Source organism: Megalops cyprinoides, chromosome 25 (assembly GCF_013368585.1).
Source record: "Megalops cyprinoides isolate fMegCyp1 chromosome 25, fMegCyp1.pri, whole genome shotgun sequence".
NCBI classification, from domain to species: domain Eukaryota; kingdom Metazoa; phylum Chordata; class Actinopteri; order Elopiformes; family Megalopidae; genus Megalops; species Megalops cyprinoides.
In genome coordinates, this window is record NC_050607.1 from 13,472,784 (window position 1) to 13,490,608 (window position 17,825).

Genomic DNA, 17,825 nt, shown 5'->3' on the forward strand with positions numbered 1-17,825 from the left:
CAATTTTTATTGAGAATACTGGATATATAACACAAAGGAGCTTATTATCTCAGCCTAATGAATCTGTGCTGTGACAGTATGCTGTGCTTATCTCAACTGTGCTGACAAGATTACCCCCAAAGGTCATGACCAAGCACAGATTCACACTGACGGCCTTCTCATAAATACAGTAGCACAAGGAATGTCTTTTACTCCTCTCTTAAAAGCCCAGTGATCCCTTTAGACTATTTAAACCATTTAGTAGCTACAAGAGTTGTAGTATTACAGGAAAAATGACCCCTTTTACAACAAAGAAGGTGCCTTTTCAAAGATGCCTCTAACACAAAACAAACCGCAGCGGTTGAGAGACTCTTTGACCAAAATCCAAGAGTAAAAACAGGAGCATCAGCAGTGGTAGTAAACACTGCCATCTGTGTGATCTATCTGCATCCAGTGGGCCAGAAATAAAAAAGGGTTTAAGTTGTTTTAATGGTAAAATTTCATTAGAGTCCATGACCAGACGCCGGCGGAGCGGGTGGGGTGGGAGGGTGGGGGGGGGCTGTCTGAGAGGACAGGGGAGGGACACGGTGTTTCGGGTTTAATTTGGGAGCTGTGTCTCTGACAGGACAGGTAAACAAACTGGGCCCTCGTGGGGGCGGTCCGACTTGTTTGCGCTCCTCATGGAGCGCGCCGGTGATGTAACAGGGGTCGACGGAAAGGGAGCGAGAGAGAGAGAGAGAGAGAGAGAGAGAGAGAGAGAGAGAGAGAGAGAGAGAGAGAGAGAGAGAGAGAGAGAGAGAGAGAGAGAGAGAGACCCACCTTAAACTTGCTTTGATGGTTATCTGGGATCGACTCTTTGTCTGGACAGCTCCAGCAGCTACCCATGGCTTCTTTAGAAGACCATTTGATCTCTGCAAAGCGAGTGGAGGGGAGAGGAGAGGGGGGCAGTTAGATTTCGAGCGCACGAAGACAGAAGTGTAGGCGATGCTGCATAGTTTAGCTAACCTGCAAAAAAAAACAACACCTGAAATGAACAAATACGACAGCGTGTAGGCGAAAAACGCTGTCTCCCACCACACAGAGAAATAACCTTTTGTGCAGTTAAGAGCTTTATCAAAGAGACACTGAGTGCCCACTCTGTTCTGGGCTCTGACGGCTCAACAGCTCTGTGGTTAAACTGCTGAACATACTCATCAAGGTGCAAGGTCAATGCCCAGTGGAAACTGCAGGGGAAAAAAAAGTGTTCCACAGCAGGGGACAGAGGCTCACACAGTGTACGGTACGCACACTCACACAGGAAGGGGGGATAACAGATTTAAGGCAGGGCGAGGTCACTCAGGTGCCCATTGGTGGGAGTGTGGAGGATTTATTTAACAGCCACAGACCTTGAGAACACAAATTAGATCTGTGAATCAGACTGAAGGGGGCGATAACCTGCCTGTAATATCCCGTCACTTCATGGCACATTCCAACACCTGGAGGAAATTCTTTCCGTTTACACTTTTACCTGCCCCTTCCTTTGCATTAAGCCTACATGGAGTAAAACAGACTCTGAGCATTTTCTCACTTCCATTTTGATTTTTGTATTCAGGGCAGCAGACATCCTCTGGATCCAAATGGAGAGTTTAGCTCCTGACCACATATTTACTGCGCTGAGAAGCAGCCGTACCAGTTATGAGAGGCGGGGATTTGCTAAAATAGTGATATTATTTTTGGCAGCGCTACTGGAGGGACAAATGCAGCTGTCAGCTAAACAGCAGCAACAATTTGAAAGACTCACTTTCCAGGCAGTTTAAATTGAAAACAAAATTAAATAAACCATCAGCTCCAGCATGTTAATGCATGTCTGGCCGCCGCCAGCCAGCCTCTTTCCACGATACTGCAGTTCTCCTCGGCGGCCAGCAGGGGGCAGGGCAGTCTCCACCTGGGCTCCTCACCTGGATCTGGCCATTAATGTTGCTGGTTCCCTCCCCAGTGCCCGGACTGTGGACATGCTTCACAATGTCATGGCCCCCGGTCACGCCGCCAGGTGAGCCTGCTGAGAGAGAGAGAGGGAATTAAAACCTTACCTTTGATTGACACGCACAGGTAAGCACCCAGCTTTGGGAGCATGTCCTCACAGCTCATCGGACAGCCAGTCCTTTGTCTCTCTCTCTCGTTCTCTCCGTCTTTCTCCCACGCACACGTTCACCACTGCTCACACTCGCCAAGGCCGCCCTCACCTCTGCCGTACGCACATGCAGGCAGATAAAAATCGTGTAAATCACTGCTCTTTTCAGCATGTCCACACCTCAGAGAGAAGGAGAAAGAGAAAGATAGAGAGAGCGAGAGGGAGAGAGACAGAGAGGGAGAAAGAGAAAGACAGAGAGGGCGAGCGTTCCTGTGGTGCATTTCCACAGACTCCTCCGCACTGCAATTAGAGCTGGAGTGTGAGAGGGCTCGTCCCCGCGCTCCAAACCTGTTTTTCGCCCGCTCTCTCTCTCTCTCCCGCTCGCTCGCACGCACGCACGCCCACGGGAACCCGCGCGGCCGGGCCGCCCCGCTCCCTGCGCCCGCGGTAATGCTCGCAGATACCTGAGCTGTGAGTCTGGGCCGCGGCCGGCGTGAATCAGCGCGGCGGGGCGTCACGCGACAGGCCTTGTCGGCGCTCTGCGGTGAGGAACGCCCAGACCCCGAGCGCTCGGGGGGCTCTTATCGGCCCACTCCATCTCCCTAAATGTCACCTGTCACGGGGAGCACAGCACTCACTGCCGATCCTCTCTGACACACAGAATACTCACACACATATCCCATCTCAAACAGTGCACTACTTCACCCTTTTAAATGAGTTAATACGATCGCGTTCCTGTTCAGAAAGAGGCGGCAGGCAGTTTACACACACTTCTGTGTGCAAGGTACACCGCAAATTAATGGGTTACTCATCTGCATTACTAACAGCTTGTTCCAGCAAAGACCGAAATCCTGCACTGGTGAGAACGCCCCTGACTTCAGCTAAGTCCTAAACAAACACTCCCCCCGCTGAAACACCTGAGAGTACAATAGGGGTGCATGAGTCCCAGCTGCTGTAGTTTAAATATGTTAAAGAGTCGCGCCGGACAGAGGGCCTGGTACCTCCGGTGTGGTGGGGCTGGATGCCGGTCGTGCTGCCGGAGAGTATTCAGCATACACATGCAAAGCAGTTTGAGACGGGGGCCGCCACACTAAATGATCGAGACGCCTTTGACTACCAAATCGCCCGAGCGCTTTTCGCTCATGGTGGGTGTGACGCGCGATGAGCGCCTTGAGTGACGTGTCACGTGACCTGGGTCAGTTTCTGTGGGTGTGCTTTAAAGCCATGGTGATGGGTACCAGGAAGCCAGGCTCAGTCCGGAGCTGCACGCGTTCATGTGCTAGCTGTGGATGTTCTGTTTTCGGACCACACCCCTTAAAGAATGTTAATGACGAGACACCAGATCAAAACACCTATAGCTTTAACAATGGCGGCAACAGAACTTTCAGTGTCAAGCATATATATCTGGTGGAGCTGAATATCTGGTCCACACATGCAGAACAACTGTAGTGATATGGGATTTGCCTTATGGAGCGGTGGGTTTAACATAAGACCAGATCACTGACGAGAGACAATGTGATACAGAAAAAGCATGAATTGAGCAAGAACTGATCTACAAAAATCCCTAGATACATGTTTGGTTAGCCACAGCCTTTTCAGCTGACAGTTTTCCTTTTCATAATTTGATACCGTATGGCCATCCAAATACTTTCCCTGGGTCTGAATGTTAAAATATCTATTGGCATTTTACATTAAGTTTAAACTCAGAAACCAGTTAATCCAGTTAATGACAGTAATAAGGTTAAGTGTTGATATCTCAGAACTACTTTAAGCAGCCTTAAACACAGAACAGACAGAACAAGACTCAGGGGTTTCCGAGAGGTTTGTGAAAGCGCAATGAACCAGTGAGCACTACTGAATGGTGTTCCAGGTCTCCACTGTTACGTGGAGAGGCCTAAAGACAATTAATAACAATGAATATGAAGTCCAGCAATGTCAACACCACCATGACACACATTTATCAAGGGACAGTTGGCTGACAAAGTTAATAGTTAATTATTCCAAAAGTCAATATCCAATAAAATAAATAACTTGTGCTTGTAACCCTTGTGCACAGTTGGAGAGATGCTCTGCTTGGCAAGAAAAGCAACTCTATTTACAACTCTGAGTTACAGACACACAGCAGTGCAATAACAGTGTATCAAAAAATACCTCCAACAATTTTCAACCAGTATCTTTAGACCCGCTTTAAACTGTATGTTACTGATGACTATGAAGGTATGACTCTGTGGTGCACTGAGTAGTGAATCTTCACAGGGAAAAGGCTGGGACTGTTGAACGTTTCAGGGTTTTTGGGAGGGCGGGGCCAGCGCCGAGTCCTCACCCAGTGCCGGCCTGCCGTGCCTGCGAGGGGTGCTGAACGCTGTCCCGTTCTAATCCCGCTCAGATGACACCAAATCCCACCCTCCCCCTCCTCCTCCCGCCGTTTCAACACCCGCTCATTCAGACTAGCCGGCAGTCACCTGACGGGCGAGCTCGTGCCAGGGAATTTCCCAAACTCCCTTGCAGGGCTCAGCCAGTCTGAGCCGCATGCCCGGGACAGGCTCCCCTGTCCCGACACCGGTGGGGGATGCGAGCGCACCCCCCACGGCCCAGCTCCCGTCCAAATCTGTGAGCGCTACAGCGGCCAGAGCAAACCGTGCTCCAAACCGCTACCAGCACGGACTGGCCCGCACCCAGCTCTCAGGAGCCTTCCCGGAACACCAGCGGCGTTACTGTGATGTCACAATGCAAGCGCGGCGTCGTGGCAGCGTTACGTGTGAGCTCACAATGCCCCGCTGGGAACCAATCGGATCCAAAAAAATCCCGCAGGCTCCACAGCCTGTGATGGGGGGGTCGGCAAGGCACTGAAAGAGAGAGAGGGATCACATGATGGAACTAACTCCGACTCCGAGGAGCTTACAGCGCGGCGATGAGGAGAATCATCGCTCACTGCAGCGGGCTGTAAAACCCGCCGCACTGGACACATTCTGATCCGCCTACATCGCTGAAACCAGCCCGTAGAACGACACACTTTTCCCACTGACTCCATTGGCCGCAGAGGGGGAGAGGAGTTTCTGGTCTCCACGGCAGCGGGCGTATGCGGTATTCGCGCCCCGCGCGCCGAGCAGGGTCGGGATTGGCCGCTTCTATAAACAGCCCGTGACCGGGGCCTGGCTGCTGCGCCGCGGTCCCTTTCTGCTCCGCATACTTTCATAATTAATGTAGATACTGGCGTCCCTCCGACAAAACACACACCATCCATCTTCCCCCCACCCCCCTCCACCCCACTCTGCTGCCTCTCTCCGCCCCGGCAACGGCGTCCAACACAAACAGCCGCAGCGGCGCTGTCGGGCGGCCGCTCCCCGGGCTGCTCTCGGGTGGGATTCCTCAGCAGCAGCAGAGAGAGCGGCGCGGGTTCAGGGCCCAGCGGGGGCGGCCGCCCCCAGAGCTGCGCTGGTGTTTGGGCTCTGCGAGAGGCCTGGGCGGCTATGAGATAAAAGCGGAGGTGGGGAGGGGGGCAGCAGACGGGGCAGGGGGGGGGCTGTCCGTGGGGGCACGGCTGCACACCGTCTAACGCCAGCGAAGCGGGCCCGGCTCCGCCGCTCGCATTCTTCCCTGCATTCCTGTCGGGCTGGGGGGGTGGGGGGGGGCCTCTATTCTTAGGCTGGGCACTCAGACAGACGCCCCGTGCCGTAGCGGCACATAGGCACTGTGCCAGCTCTCCGCCGGGGCCAGGGCTCTCTGGCTGAGCGGTGCAGGACAGCTCCGTCTCCTATGGTAACAACGCCTGCGGTGGATTGGGTGGGGGGGGGGGGGGGGCCTGGGGAGGTGTCACTGCTCCCCAATGAGAGCGCATCTCCAAATTCTCACGGTGGCCGTGGTGGTGACAAAGCCAGGCCTGTGAACCAGAGGGTTGTTGGTTCAAAACGGGAACCTCTGTCTCCCACTACAGAGTCCCGTCTCACACACAGCGGCCGAGCCGGCCTACAACCTCAAAGCATCTCAGGTAGTACCCAAAAAAAAAGGCCCAAAACAAAGCGTACGTTTGTGCAAGCTGTCGCAAGCTGAGTTTATGATAAGCAAATTGATAATGCGTGTCTAAGATGACTGCAATGAAAAGCAAGCTTTGTGTTTTCTCCAATAACACTGTACTTACTGAGAACAAATCTTACTAGCAGGAGGGGAGAGAGGAAGAGTGAAGGAGAGAGAGAGATGGAGAGAGAGAAAGCGAGAGAGACGGCTAAAAAAAGAGACAGTTAACTTGAGAGCTGCTTAAAAGAGGCAGGGAGAGATATCTCTCATATCTGAAAAACAAACAAAGTGTACAGTTGCCCGGGGCTAAGCTACAGTGATCGCTCATGATTATTATTACCCCCCCGCCCCCCCCGACAGGGCTGGGGCCGGCTCCGCCCCCCGTAACCCCCCCCCCCCCGAACACGCCTACGCAGCGGCCTCTTGCGTAAACCTCACAGCTATGTCAACACGCTGGGGAGGGAGTGAGGGAAAACAAACAAACATTTCAGCTTAAAAAAAAAGAGAAAACATTAGAGCGTAAGTGGCTGGGGATCCATGTCAGACTGATGTATTTGATATTTTAGCCTTTTGATATTTTCCTTTTCATCCGACGATGAAAATGGTGGCTTCAGCTCCATGGTGTTGTTTTAATTTTAGGGAACAATACATCCCAAACTCAGGGCATTCTTGCTGTGCAGGCGGTCTGGAAGGGGGGGGGGGCTTGGGGGGAAGACTGTGAAATTAAATGCAAGACATCAGTGAAAATGTTAACACTATCACCAGTTTTACAGGGAGCAAAGCCTTAAATCAGTGAAACAGTGGCAGAGATTTTACTGAGAATTACACAGCTATCGAGGAGCCTCACACCGTGCCTGTACAGGCAATGAAGTATGATCCTGATCAATAAGGGACGCATTTTAGAGCTTTAGTCTTCATGTATTCCATTAACTCACTGGGGGAAAAGCTAACTCGCGTCCATACAGTCGACATTTTAAAAGGAGGGTGCACTCGTCGATTCATGCTGTAAAATCACATTGGCTTGTCACCTTCGGTATCCTTCTGGATATTCTATCAGTAAAATACAACATTTTTCTGATGCAAAGCTACTGTCAGTAAAAACTAAAGGTGTGCTGATACAGAGGGAGTCAACACTATGCGCAGAGTTACTCTGGTGGTCTCCTTTGCAGTGCTGAGGACTTCCAGCACCGCTCCTTGGAAAGCGCGCGTGGTCTGGCCACGCTGACCGTTCGGCCTTTCCCTCTCCCTCCCGCGTGTGCTGGTCCTCTGTACAGCGCCGTACTCTGTGGCCTCCATCCCTGTGGGAAGGGGGCTCGGAGCCAAGCACCACGGCCCGACACACCAGACTGAGGACAGCTCTGACAGCATGTTTAATCAAAGGAATTTAAATTAACTGGTAAACATATAGTTATCATAGAGTTATTATTAGTACTGACAGGGTTGCCGGGCGAAAAATCGACACATCATGTCAGATTTAAAGTAACTCCAATCACCTCTACGTTTCAGTTGGTAATGCTCTTCTCTCTCTCAGTCACTCACACACACACACACACACACACACACACCCCATCCTCAGCAGGGTAAAGAGCTACACTGTCACAGGAGAGAAGCTGTAAATTATTTACTTGCTTGGTGGACTAACATGTCTTTTTACATACATTTTACATCCTAGGCATTAGAAATTCTTTACATGATTGGACATTCAAGGGCTGCTTCCTCAAAGTGACCAACAGTGCCAGCAGGGTCCCAGCTGGGATTTTAGCGAAGGCCCGTTCACCCTGCCCGACTACTCAGCAGTGCCCATCCTTCTCAGAGAGAGAGCGTACGCGAGACGATTCCCACAACTAGGGGCCGCCCTGCCATAAATCAGCGGATTAATTAGTCACTGCTCTGTCTGTGAGAGCTTATCTCACTCTCAGTCTTCAATCAACAGCTCAATCAGAGCATAATAACAGCCCCAGCGCAGCGCTCCCCGGGACCAGGATTGGGAGGCGCTGACGGGCGAGGGGTGAATTCCCTCCCCCCCGCCGAGCCGTGTTTGAAGCGGGAGGCGGAGAGAGAAACACTTTCGTGTGCTGTGCGCTTCCTCATACGCGGTCTGTCCAACGCGGAGAGGTGACCGAACTCGCGCATTCCAGATTCCAGCGGCCAGGCTCCTGAGATCGAGATTGAGATCGAGATCAGGATGGCAGCAGGAACGGGGTGGGGGGAGGGGACGTGCCGTCTCCCCCATGGAAGGGGGGGGGTCTCCTGCACGTCAGCACAGAGCCCCGCTCCTCACCCCTGTCCCCGTCACTCCGAATCCCCTGCACAGAGGCTGCTCGGGAGCTGCGTGAAGCGGCCTCAGAGCGGGCGCCCGGGGAGAGGAGCCGCGTGTGGCACCCGGCAGTGGGAGGGACGGAGGCAGCAGAGAGCGTGGGACGAGGCAGGATTACCATCGGCGCTGTTCTGCTCTCTGACCTCCGCCCCCTCCGCCTCCTCCTCCTCCTCCTCCTCCTCCTCCTCCTCCATCGCCACACAGCAGAGCACTGATCACAGCGCCTGTGAAGGACCAGGCTTTACACAATCTGCGGATGCTCGCAGGCTGAGTCTCTCACTGGACGCACGCCCACGACGCGCACACATTCTGCCAGAGTCAGAGCACCAGAATCTGCAGAGATTCCGCACAGGCAAGGTCCAGAACCCATGGTTTAACCACTGCCAGCACATCTACACCAGAGAGAGACAGAAATCAGAGTGGGCCGAGGAAGACCTCCACTAAAGCGCAGGGCTTTCAAACAGCACAGAAACAGTGTGCTCGAGAGCAGTGTCAGATGGCACAGGGCGGAAGCTGCAGTGCATCCAAGCCCTACGCGCTGTGCTGTGTACATCAGAGCTATACACGCTTACAAACGCGCCCTCTCCAAACGTGAGGCTTGGACTTTGCCCAAGGTAACCATGCATTCACTGTTTGCTCGGTGGGGGGGGGGGGGGGGGGGGGGTGACTCCCCTCCACAGATGTGATGAGTATAGGGGTTATCAAGTACAACTGGAGTGCAAGACTATAGCAGACAGCTACGATAAAGACACTAACAGTGTCATGATCACCTGGCTGCCCCGGTGTAGTACAAACGGGCTTTCAGAGACATTCAGCACACAACACCAGAAATTCAAACGTCTGTGTCTGCATTCTGCTTGCCTTATATTCCATACACACTGGCCCGTGATATTTACTGACTCATATTCTGTCTCAGTGATGCAAATATAGAGGCTGAGAGCAAATGATTCACCTCTCAAACCTCAACATGCTGACAGGCTGCTTGGGGGGGGCAGTAGGACAAATGGATGAAGAAACAGCTAAGCATTCCTGTCTGTTAGGTTTATGTTGCTGCGGAGAGGTAACTAGCCTTTTTATCAGCTTTTAATTGACCACGTTCCGAGCCGCTTCTGATACCAGTTTATTGAACTTAAAAACAAATCCAGCTGACGAGCTATGTTTGGCAAGCGGGTCGGGATCTAATTGCTTAACAAGTTCAGGAATTTAGCGAGAAGCCAACAACACTAAACAAAATGGAAACCCGAAACTCAGAGAGAAAGGGATGTGTGTGTGGGTGAGTGAGAGAGAGACTGGTGTGTGTGTGTGTGTGTGTGTGTGTGTGTGTGTGTGTGTGTGTGTGTGTGTTTGTATGGAGGGGGTTAGAGATTCAAATGTTCCACTTTCCAAATATCTTAGAACTGGGAGGACGCGCAGTGCCAGATACAACCAAAACTTTGACCCCTTACTAATCTCCAATGACAGACATCAGACAATAAGTCTTGCACAGCTAAGAGTTTCTTCACATTTTCCCTAAACGCTCCCCTTCTGCTAATACGGTCACAGTCACACACACACACTATGGCTACGAACAGAAGCCACAACTACAGTAAAAGTCTAACAAGTATCTTACACGGAAAACAGCTGTCAGCATTGATTAGTCTGCTAATGAGCTCTGACTGCAACCAAGAAGAGCAGCTGACAACTACCTTGTCACAGCTGTGCAGCAGACAACAGTGCAGGTGAACGAGCAGACAGAACGAGGTAGGTAGTAAGCAATGAAGTGTCGTCCCCCCCAATTCTTAATTCTTAACTGAGAGCATCAGTGGTTAGCAAAGTTGAAAAACCTTGCCTGTTCTGGAACTTCAAGCAAATAGACAATTGGTCTGGTCAGTCTTTAATTTTCACAGTCTTGAATTTTAAAATAGTAAAGGACAATTTATTAATTAGTAGGGCTGTGACGGTAATGATTTTTTCTTCCCGCGGTAATAAAGCAACAAATTACCGCGATTTAGCGGTTTACCGCCGCCCCCCCGAGCAGTGTCTTTGACAAGTGCATATCTATCGACGATAGGGACAAAAAGTATGTGTTCAGCTCTGGCATCATCTCTAGTCTTTACATTAATACAACCAGGGCCTCATATTGGAACCTGTTCACGTTCATCTGCAATGCAGGAGTTCTATTCTTCAGAGACACGGAGAATGAACCCTTGCGCATGTGCAAAAATCGCACAAAAGTTCCTATTCTGATTCCCAACAGTTCTGGGCAGTTGCTGTGTGTTATAACCCTCTAGTCAAAAGAAGTGTGTGTTGCATTTGTGTACGAAACCTAAGAGCAAAGAGGAAAAAAAAAACCCTTATCAGCGCAAGGATTGAACTGATATGCGTCTGTTTTTACTGAATCCCAACCCACGATAAGGGCTGCGCACAGCTTCCCTGAACTCACAAGATTAAACATTCGATGACCTTTTTGCCGTTCGCTGTCCGAACCCGGGCGCTGCCACCGTATCCCAGAGCAAGGTGCTTGACCTGAATTGCTTTGGTTAACACCCAGCTGTCCATTAGAGGATAACATGTAAAATGCGAGCCGTGTACGTCGCCCTTACAAAACATGCCATCTGTTGAGCAAATGAATTATGCAATCGGGTAATGCAATAACACGGCTTCACCCACACGCCGCTTCTGCAAACGAACTCACCCTATGGATATGTACGTCGCGAAACATACGCCAAGGTACACACAAGGCTTTGCAGTGGCTCCCTAGTTACGAACGCTCCCTCCCCGCGAGGAGAGTTGCTTAAGCGCTCCTCTCTAATTAGAAACTAATACGTTTTCTGAGCGCCGCTGCGCCTTATTGCATTGATTCCAGAAAGTACCATCATCTGCTGCACCGGCCAATGGGAGGGCTGGTCTGCCAGAGCCTCGGACGCATAATGCTGGTATGAGTGATATTCCCCTGCATGTTTCATTAATGGCCTGCCAGCATAATGAAACAATGTGTCGCTGACCTGCTGTCTAATTACCGTGATATTAAAGGGAGAAAAAAATCCAACGAGCTCATTAAGACAGCAAATGACTCCATTTCAAGAGAGAAATGATTTGGGCATGATTACATATTCCAAAGGCTGCTCAAAAATCAGGAATGCGTATGTGGCGTTTCTGAGTGGAGGGGGTGCACACATAAAAGACAGCAGTACAACGATAAGTCACCAAAGGTGGAGGGAATTAGGCAGCCGTATGTAGCGTTCTACCTGAAAAAATAGAAAACAGGAAGAGGACAATTATAAATATTACACAGGCCAGTCAGCGGGAACCCAAGACCACCGCCACCGCTGGGTAATATATGTACCACTGCTGCGCTCCAACGGTACGATGAACTGATACAGCCTGGAGTTGAGTCTGCATTCCAGCCTGTGGTCGGACAGAGGTGACTGGCTGGGGCCTGGGTCTATCTGAGAGCTGCGCAGAGGATGGCTTCATTAACAACAGCTTCTCATTTCCAATGACAGCCAGGGGTCAGCAGGCCAGAGTGCACACAAAAGAGCAGAAAAAGCCCCCCAACCTCAGCAGGCCTTTCAAGTTAACTCCCCGTATCAGCAACTGTTTGCACACAGTTTGTGTGCGGGCTGGGGGGCAGGGGACAAGGCTTTGGGAAGTTTAGAGCTGCCTGGAAATTTAAAATAACGTAATGTAGTACGTGGATTAAAATTGATCTACGCTCTGGACCCCATTTTTTGTTTAAGGTGGGAAACTTCCTTCAGTGCTCTGGGGACATGAAGGCAGCACACAACCAAGTTTTCCTCCTGTGCCAATCTGAACCTGTTTTCTTTTTTTTTTTTTTTTTTTTAACCTTCTTAGCACCGAGAACCAGACCACAGAAATAAGTTCACTCATCATCTGCCTACAATTACGAGCAGGTGGGGGGTGGAGGGGTCACAGGGGAGAGAGAATGAGTCTCTTTATGCTGGTAGACACTGCATGCTCGGGCCCTCAGACCTGTGGGAGAGACGGCACATGAGCGCGCGTGCGCGCACACACACACACACACACACACACACACACACACCTTCCCGTAGCAGCCACCTCTGGTGAAAAAGGCCATGGCGGCTCTCTCCCCAAGCTGGAGAAAACTCCCAAGAATGTTCTCATTACTTCTGAGGACAAGGGTGTGTATCTTGAGGTGGATTCCCGCACTGACAGAACCCTAAAGGTTCTCTCTCCCTCCCTCTCTCCCTCCCGTAACTCTGCAGAGGCTTGTCCAGCACTAGCCAAACTCTGACTCACTCCATTTGCATGCTGGGAGCTATTTGGTGTCACCAGAGGTCACTTAAAATGTTATTTTACATTTGTAAGAGATTTTAATTATATAAATACACCATTGGAAACAGTGAGTCAGGAATATGCTCTTAACTAGGGCTGAAGAGTCCGGAATCCAAATTAACAAGGCACTTACAGGCATTAGCTGCCATTCTTTTCAGGATTTTTTTTTTCTTATGTGGTTAAAACAATCTATCTCGATGGATCTTTCCAGGCATGCGACAGTTGTATAATAGGACCTAGCACTTCACCGTTAATTGAGTGGAGATGTTAAATGAAACATTTTTACATTTTCCTCACAGGAGTGCAATATTGAGCCCACTCGACAATCAATGTTGTCAGATCAAGCCGCAGTTCGCTGCACGAGAACAAAAAAAACAAAAAAAACAAGTTAATTAGTTACCACTCTTGACGGTAAAGTTTCCATGGAGCATTAAAAAAAGCACACCCTGGTCTGTCAGCAAACATTAAAAGAAATCATGAAGAAATCATGAAACCTCCTGTTTGCCAGAAAAAAAAAAAAAAAAAACATCCAGTTGAGCGTGTTCCCCTGACTGAAAACAAGGAGCAAAGACAAAGATGGCTGCATGTGTGCACAGATGTGAACCTCGTCCCAGGCTGCCAGTCACATACTGCACGATACTGACCCACTCATGGTGACAGAGTGGGAAAAAAAGGATGACAGCCACAAAATACGGACCTCAATTATGGCTGTGAGGGCCTCCATTAAGCCTTTTTTTATTTGGACCTGTGGATCTGCCCTGTAGACAAGTCTCAAACAAACATACAATCAGAGCGCGCCATCCAAATTTCTAAGGACACGCCACACCCACTAATTATAAGGACCATGCCTTTTAATTCGATAATCTCTGTAATAAAGAAAAAAAAATCATCCAGCATGGGTCTGCACAATGCAAATGAACCTCCACTTTCCCTAGAACTGACCATAACACCACTTGCACCCACAGATCGCTATATATAGAGCTACAGCAAAACAGGCTAAATTTGATAGAGGCTATTGATAAGACAGTCTTGTGAGTGGGTTTTCTTCTGATGCGCAGCTGTATGATCATAGCTGAGTATACAGAGGGGCCTGGTGCTGCATCGGCAAGCAATCCTCTACAGAGCAAGAATCTGGGTTTCCAAAATTAGCTAGCTGGCTTTGAGGGTCAAGTGACAATAAATCAGCGTTGGAACGATAACATCCAACGCTGTGGTAAGAAAAAAATAAATGAATAAAATCAACAAAACGGACAGAGATCATCTTAAAAGCTGTTAGGGAGGAATGCAAGAGAGTCAACCCCCTACTCCCAAGCCACGCTATTCATCTGCTTTTATTGACTCAGTTGGTGTTAAAATAATAATAAAAAAAGGGACTATTCGTTTGACAGATTCGGAGCAACACGGAAAGTATTAACACTGATTTCTCTTATGAACTGTTCGCACAAACGTTCATTGTTAAGCTTCCCGTCCCATTCCTAAGTCACTTGGGCCCAACCAATGTGAGCACGACACACTCCTGCCAATCAATACGCGACCTGGCTGTGACACTGTAGCTGACTGAACCAATCGCATTTGATGACTCGATCTGAAAACGCATTTCAGGGATTTCGGTTGCTTACGTGCATCCACCTTCACCATTTTACTATGGAGTCACAAATGTTCTTTTTTTTCTGATAAAAACTGCTCAGGCAGGAATGCAGTAACATGCATGTGGTGCCGATATCTGCAGACTTCATCTTATCAGGCTGATCGGTCTCTACCTGCTCAAGCAACTGACAGGGAGAAATGACCTTGTAGACTGCTGGTCTTCGTCAACATCTCCAACTTTCTGGAATGAAACCACAACCAACACTGAAAACTTGGACATTTAAAAGAAAAACCTCGCTGGTGGGTGCAGTTGCAAAATTGTTTTTCTTTGTGTACGTGGGAGGGGAGGGGGGGGGAACAGAGCATTTCTCCACACAGACAGGGATTCCAGTAAGCAGTGAGCGCGCGCGCACGCACACACACACACACACACACACACACACACACACAGGCGAGGGAGGGAGTGATCAGGAGGGCTTCAGCGTGATCGCACCGAATTCCTTCTTTCCTCCTGCCCTCTCGGCGGCATTCTTTTTCAAACAGGACCTGTCGCCTGGGCAACCCCGCACTCCTATTATGGCCAGCTGGTCTTTTTTTTTTTTTCCGAAAGCTGCCCCGGCTAGCGTCTGAACTTTTGTTTTACTTCAAACGGGGGGAGAGAGTTTACTTTAACTCCCACACCATTTTCACTCAGGGCGGCCGAGGGGCCTCCACTCAGCACAGGCTGGGAGGATGAGAGAGAGAGAGAGAGAGAGAGAGAGAGAGAGAGAGAGAGAGAGAGAGAGAGAGAGAGAGAGAGAGACACAGAGTGAAGATGGAGGGAAGAAAGTCGAGGACAGAAGAGAAAGAAGGAGATCGAGGATGAGAGGAGAGAGGTAAAGCAGCACTGTTTTTACTGCCCACTCTTACCCCTATCATGTGGAAAAATGCAGACCTGAAATATAAAATGCAAAAATACATGCCAGCAGGTATTAACAAACTCAAACTGCCCATTCAGTACAATGAAAACACACTGCAAATTATCACCCAATTTTGCCAATTTCAAGGGTTCATTCTAAATTTGGAACTGACCCTTAATCTGCAGCTATTCACTTAAACACAACTTGCATAGTAACATTATTATTATAACAACATGCCTGTGTGGAATTAAAAAAAATCTTAATGTGCAAACCTCATTGCCAAGATTATGTACTAACACTTAAGTAATGTTCACTGCCGACAAAAAAGTCTATGGAAAATCTAGCACTTTAGTGTTGGATGACTGGTAAAAGAACAATGGCCTTTATTCTCATCTTTCATGCCTTGGTGAATCTATCTCCGTTCCTAAAATTGAAAAAAATTGCCTTAGTTCAGTTAGAAGACAGCTATCATCTTTAAAAATGAAATCTGGACCATGTGCCAGATTATCTGCTGGCTGGATCACACAGATTCAAACACTTCACCCCTCGGGTATGCGTTACTCCCACTGGGCTGACAGAGCCGTCCGAGCGGCACTTGCTTAGTGTCACTCGGAGGGAGAGATGAGCCCTGTGTCCAGTGTGTGGGTGGGGACAGAGGGCGGAGTGAGAGGGACAGCAGCTCAAGCCAAGCTCCTTGTGCTGATCTGAGGAGGGCAGGCCAGGGGGCAGGCAAGTCTGTAGATTGACATGTTAAAGGGGGTGAGGCCATGCCCCCTTTCCCCCACAGCACCGGAGCCACAAAACCATGTCACAAATACAGACATCAAGAACTAACCCGCCTCCGTCGCTACCAGAGGGGCCTCTGTGTCTCAGAATCAGAGCTCAGGGGCGACACTTGCCCACCACCACCTGCTGAAAACCCCGCTGTGATGTTGCAGCTTACGTTGGAACTGTGAAAGCTCTGTTTGTAAGGGATTTAAAGTAACAAATGGATCTGTTTTTTATTTTTTGCTGTGAGGCTGGGGGAAAATGCACCTCTCTGACAGTGAACCTTAGTGAGGGCACTAGCAGTGTGGAGCGAGGGTGAGGAACATTGATGTGGTTTAAGCATCTGATGGAACACTGCTCTAGAGCATGATTGCGCATGACCGACGTGACTTAACCCAGTGACAAAGAGTATGAGCCGAAATGGGCGCGTAATTGATGGAAAGACTTCTGGTAACAGTGAATCATCCAATGCCAACAAAACCTAGCTGCAGCATTTCAGCAGGCGTAGCACCCAGAGCTACACAAGAAACAGTGTTTTAAACAGCCTGCCTCAGCGCGTAAGGGTTAGGACACATCCCAGGAGTCGCTGGTGACAGGCAGGGAAAAGAGCTGTAATTTCAAACAGCAAGTCAGTCAGGCGGGTGAGAAAGTCCTTCGGTCCCAGCCTGGGCCTCCCGCGTTCCTTGAGAAGTCAATGAGCCGTGCGCCGGAACACAGCTGCCCTGAAGACGCCGGCGCTGGCTGGGGTCACACTCACCTGCACACACCTGCAGGCTCCGCCCCCGCTGGACTCGGACGCAGGGGCCCAGCCTGACAAACCCGCTCTCTCTCTGGGCATGTCTAAATGTCTGTCGGTTTATCATATCTGTATTGGTCTCAGCCTGGGTGGTCTGGAGCCAGGAGCGTCATGTGATGCATGCTCTTGGCTGGCTATTTCCTCACACATGAAACACACGCAGTTTTAATCTGCGGGGCTATGCAGTGCATTTCTGTGGTTCTCTATTCCTGTCTGTATGGGACTGGATCACTTATGTGCATATTCACCAATCGTGTGAAAGCAGTCCATCTATTAGCAATTGCAGAACACAGGCGAATCTGGTGCCAAAGCTCTTTCTTATTCAGTGTTCAGTGCCCCAGGGCAAGAACCAAAAGGTATACACCAAAACACCTCGTCACAATAAGACCAAGCTGTTGCACTTCGGAAGGAATGTCCAGTTCTGAAAATGGGAATGTCTTCTACTTGCACAGTTTTCCTACTGTTACCACTGCTGCATACCTGCATTTAAGAAAAACATATACAGATAAACATACACTATATGGACAAAAGTATTCGGACGCCTGATCATTACACCAACAGTGACTGTAATGACATTGTATTCAAATACATATACTTTAATATGGAGTTGGTGCCCCTTTTGCAGCTATAACAGCTTCCGCTCTTCTTGGAGGGCTTTCCACAAGATTTTGGAGTGTTTCTGTGGGAATTTGTGCCCATTCATTCTGTAGAGCATTTATGAGGTCAGGCACTGATGTTGGACGAGAAGGCCTGGCTCGCAATCTCCGTTCCAGTTCATCCCAAAGGTGCTCAATGGGGTTGAGGACAGGGCTCTGTGCGGGCCAGTCAAGTTCTTCCACACCAAACTCATCAAACCATGTCTTTATAGTCCTTGCTTTGTGCACGGGGGCACAGTCATGTTGGAATAGAAAAGGGCCTTCCCCAAACTGTTGCCACAAAGTTGGAAGCATAGCATTGTCCAAAATGTCTTGGTATGCTGAAGCATTAAGATTGCCCTTCACTGGAGATAAGGGGCCTAGCCCAAACCCTGAAGAACAGGTGTGGCCAAATACTTTTGTC

General features: G+C 49.7%; 1 protein-coding gene across 2 annotated transcripts in view; it reads right to left on the reverse strand.

Annotated features, from left to right (window-relative positions):
• The window catches only part of LOC118771908 (fibroblast growth factor receptor substrate 2-like), a 36,971-nt gene that overhangs the window by 5,222 nt on the left and 13,924 nt on the right, over window positions 1-17,825 (reverse strand). The window contains exons 2-3 of one of the 2 annotated variants that reach the window (XM_036520061.1): window positions 1,917-2,014; window positions 799-890 (exon numbers count right to left, since the gene is read on the reverse strand). In XM_036520061.1, coding sequence (XP_036375954.1) covers window positions 799-864 — 66 coding nt within the window. In that variant the 5' untranslated portion in view covers window positions 865-890; window positions 1,917-2,014. Of the gene's footprint in view, window positions 1-798; window positions 891-1,916; window positions 2,018-17,825 lie in introns of both variants that reach the window. The other variant, XM_036520060.1, reaches the window with a different exon arrangement.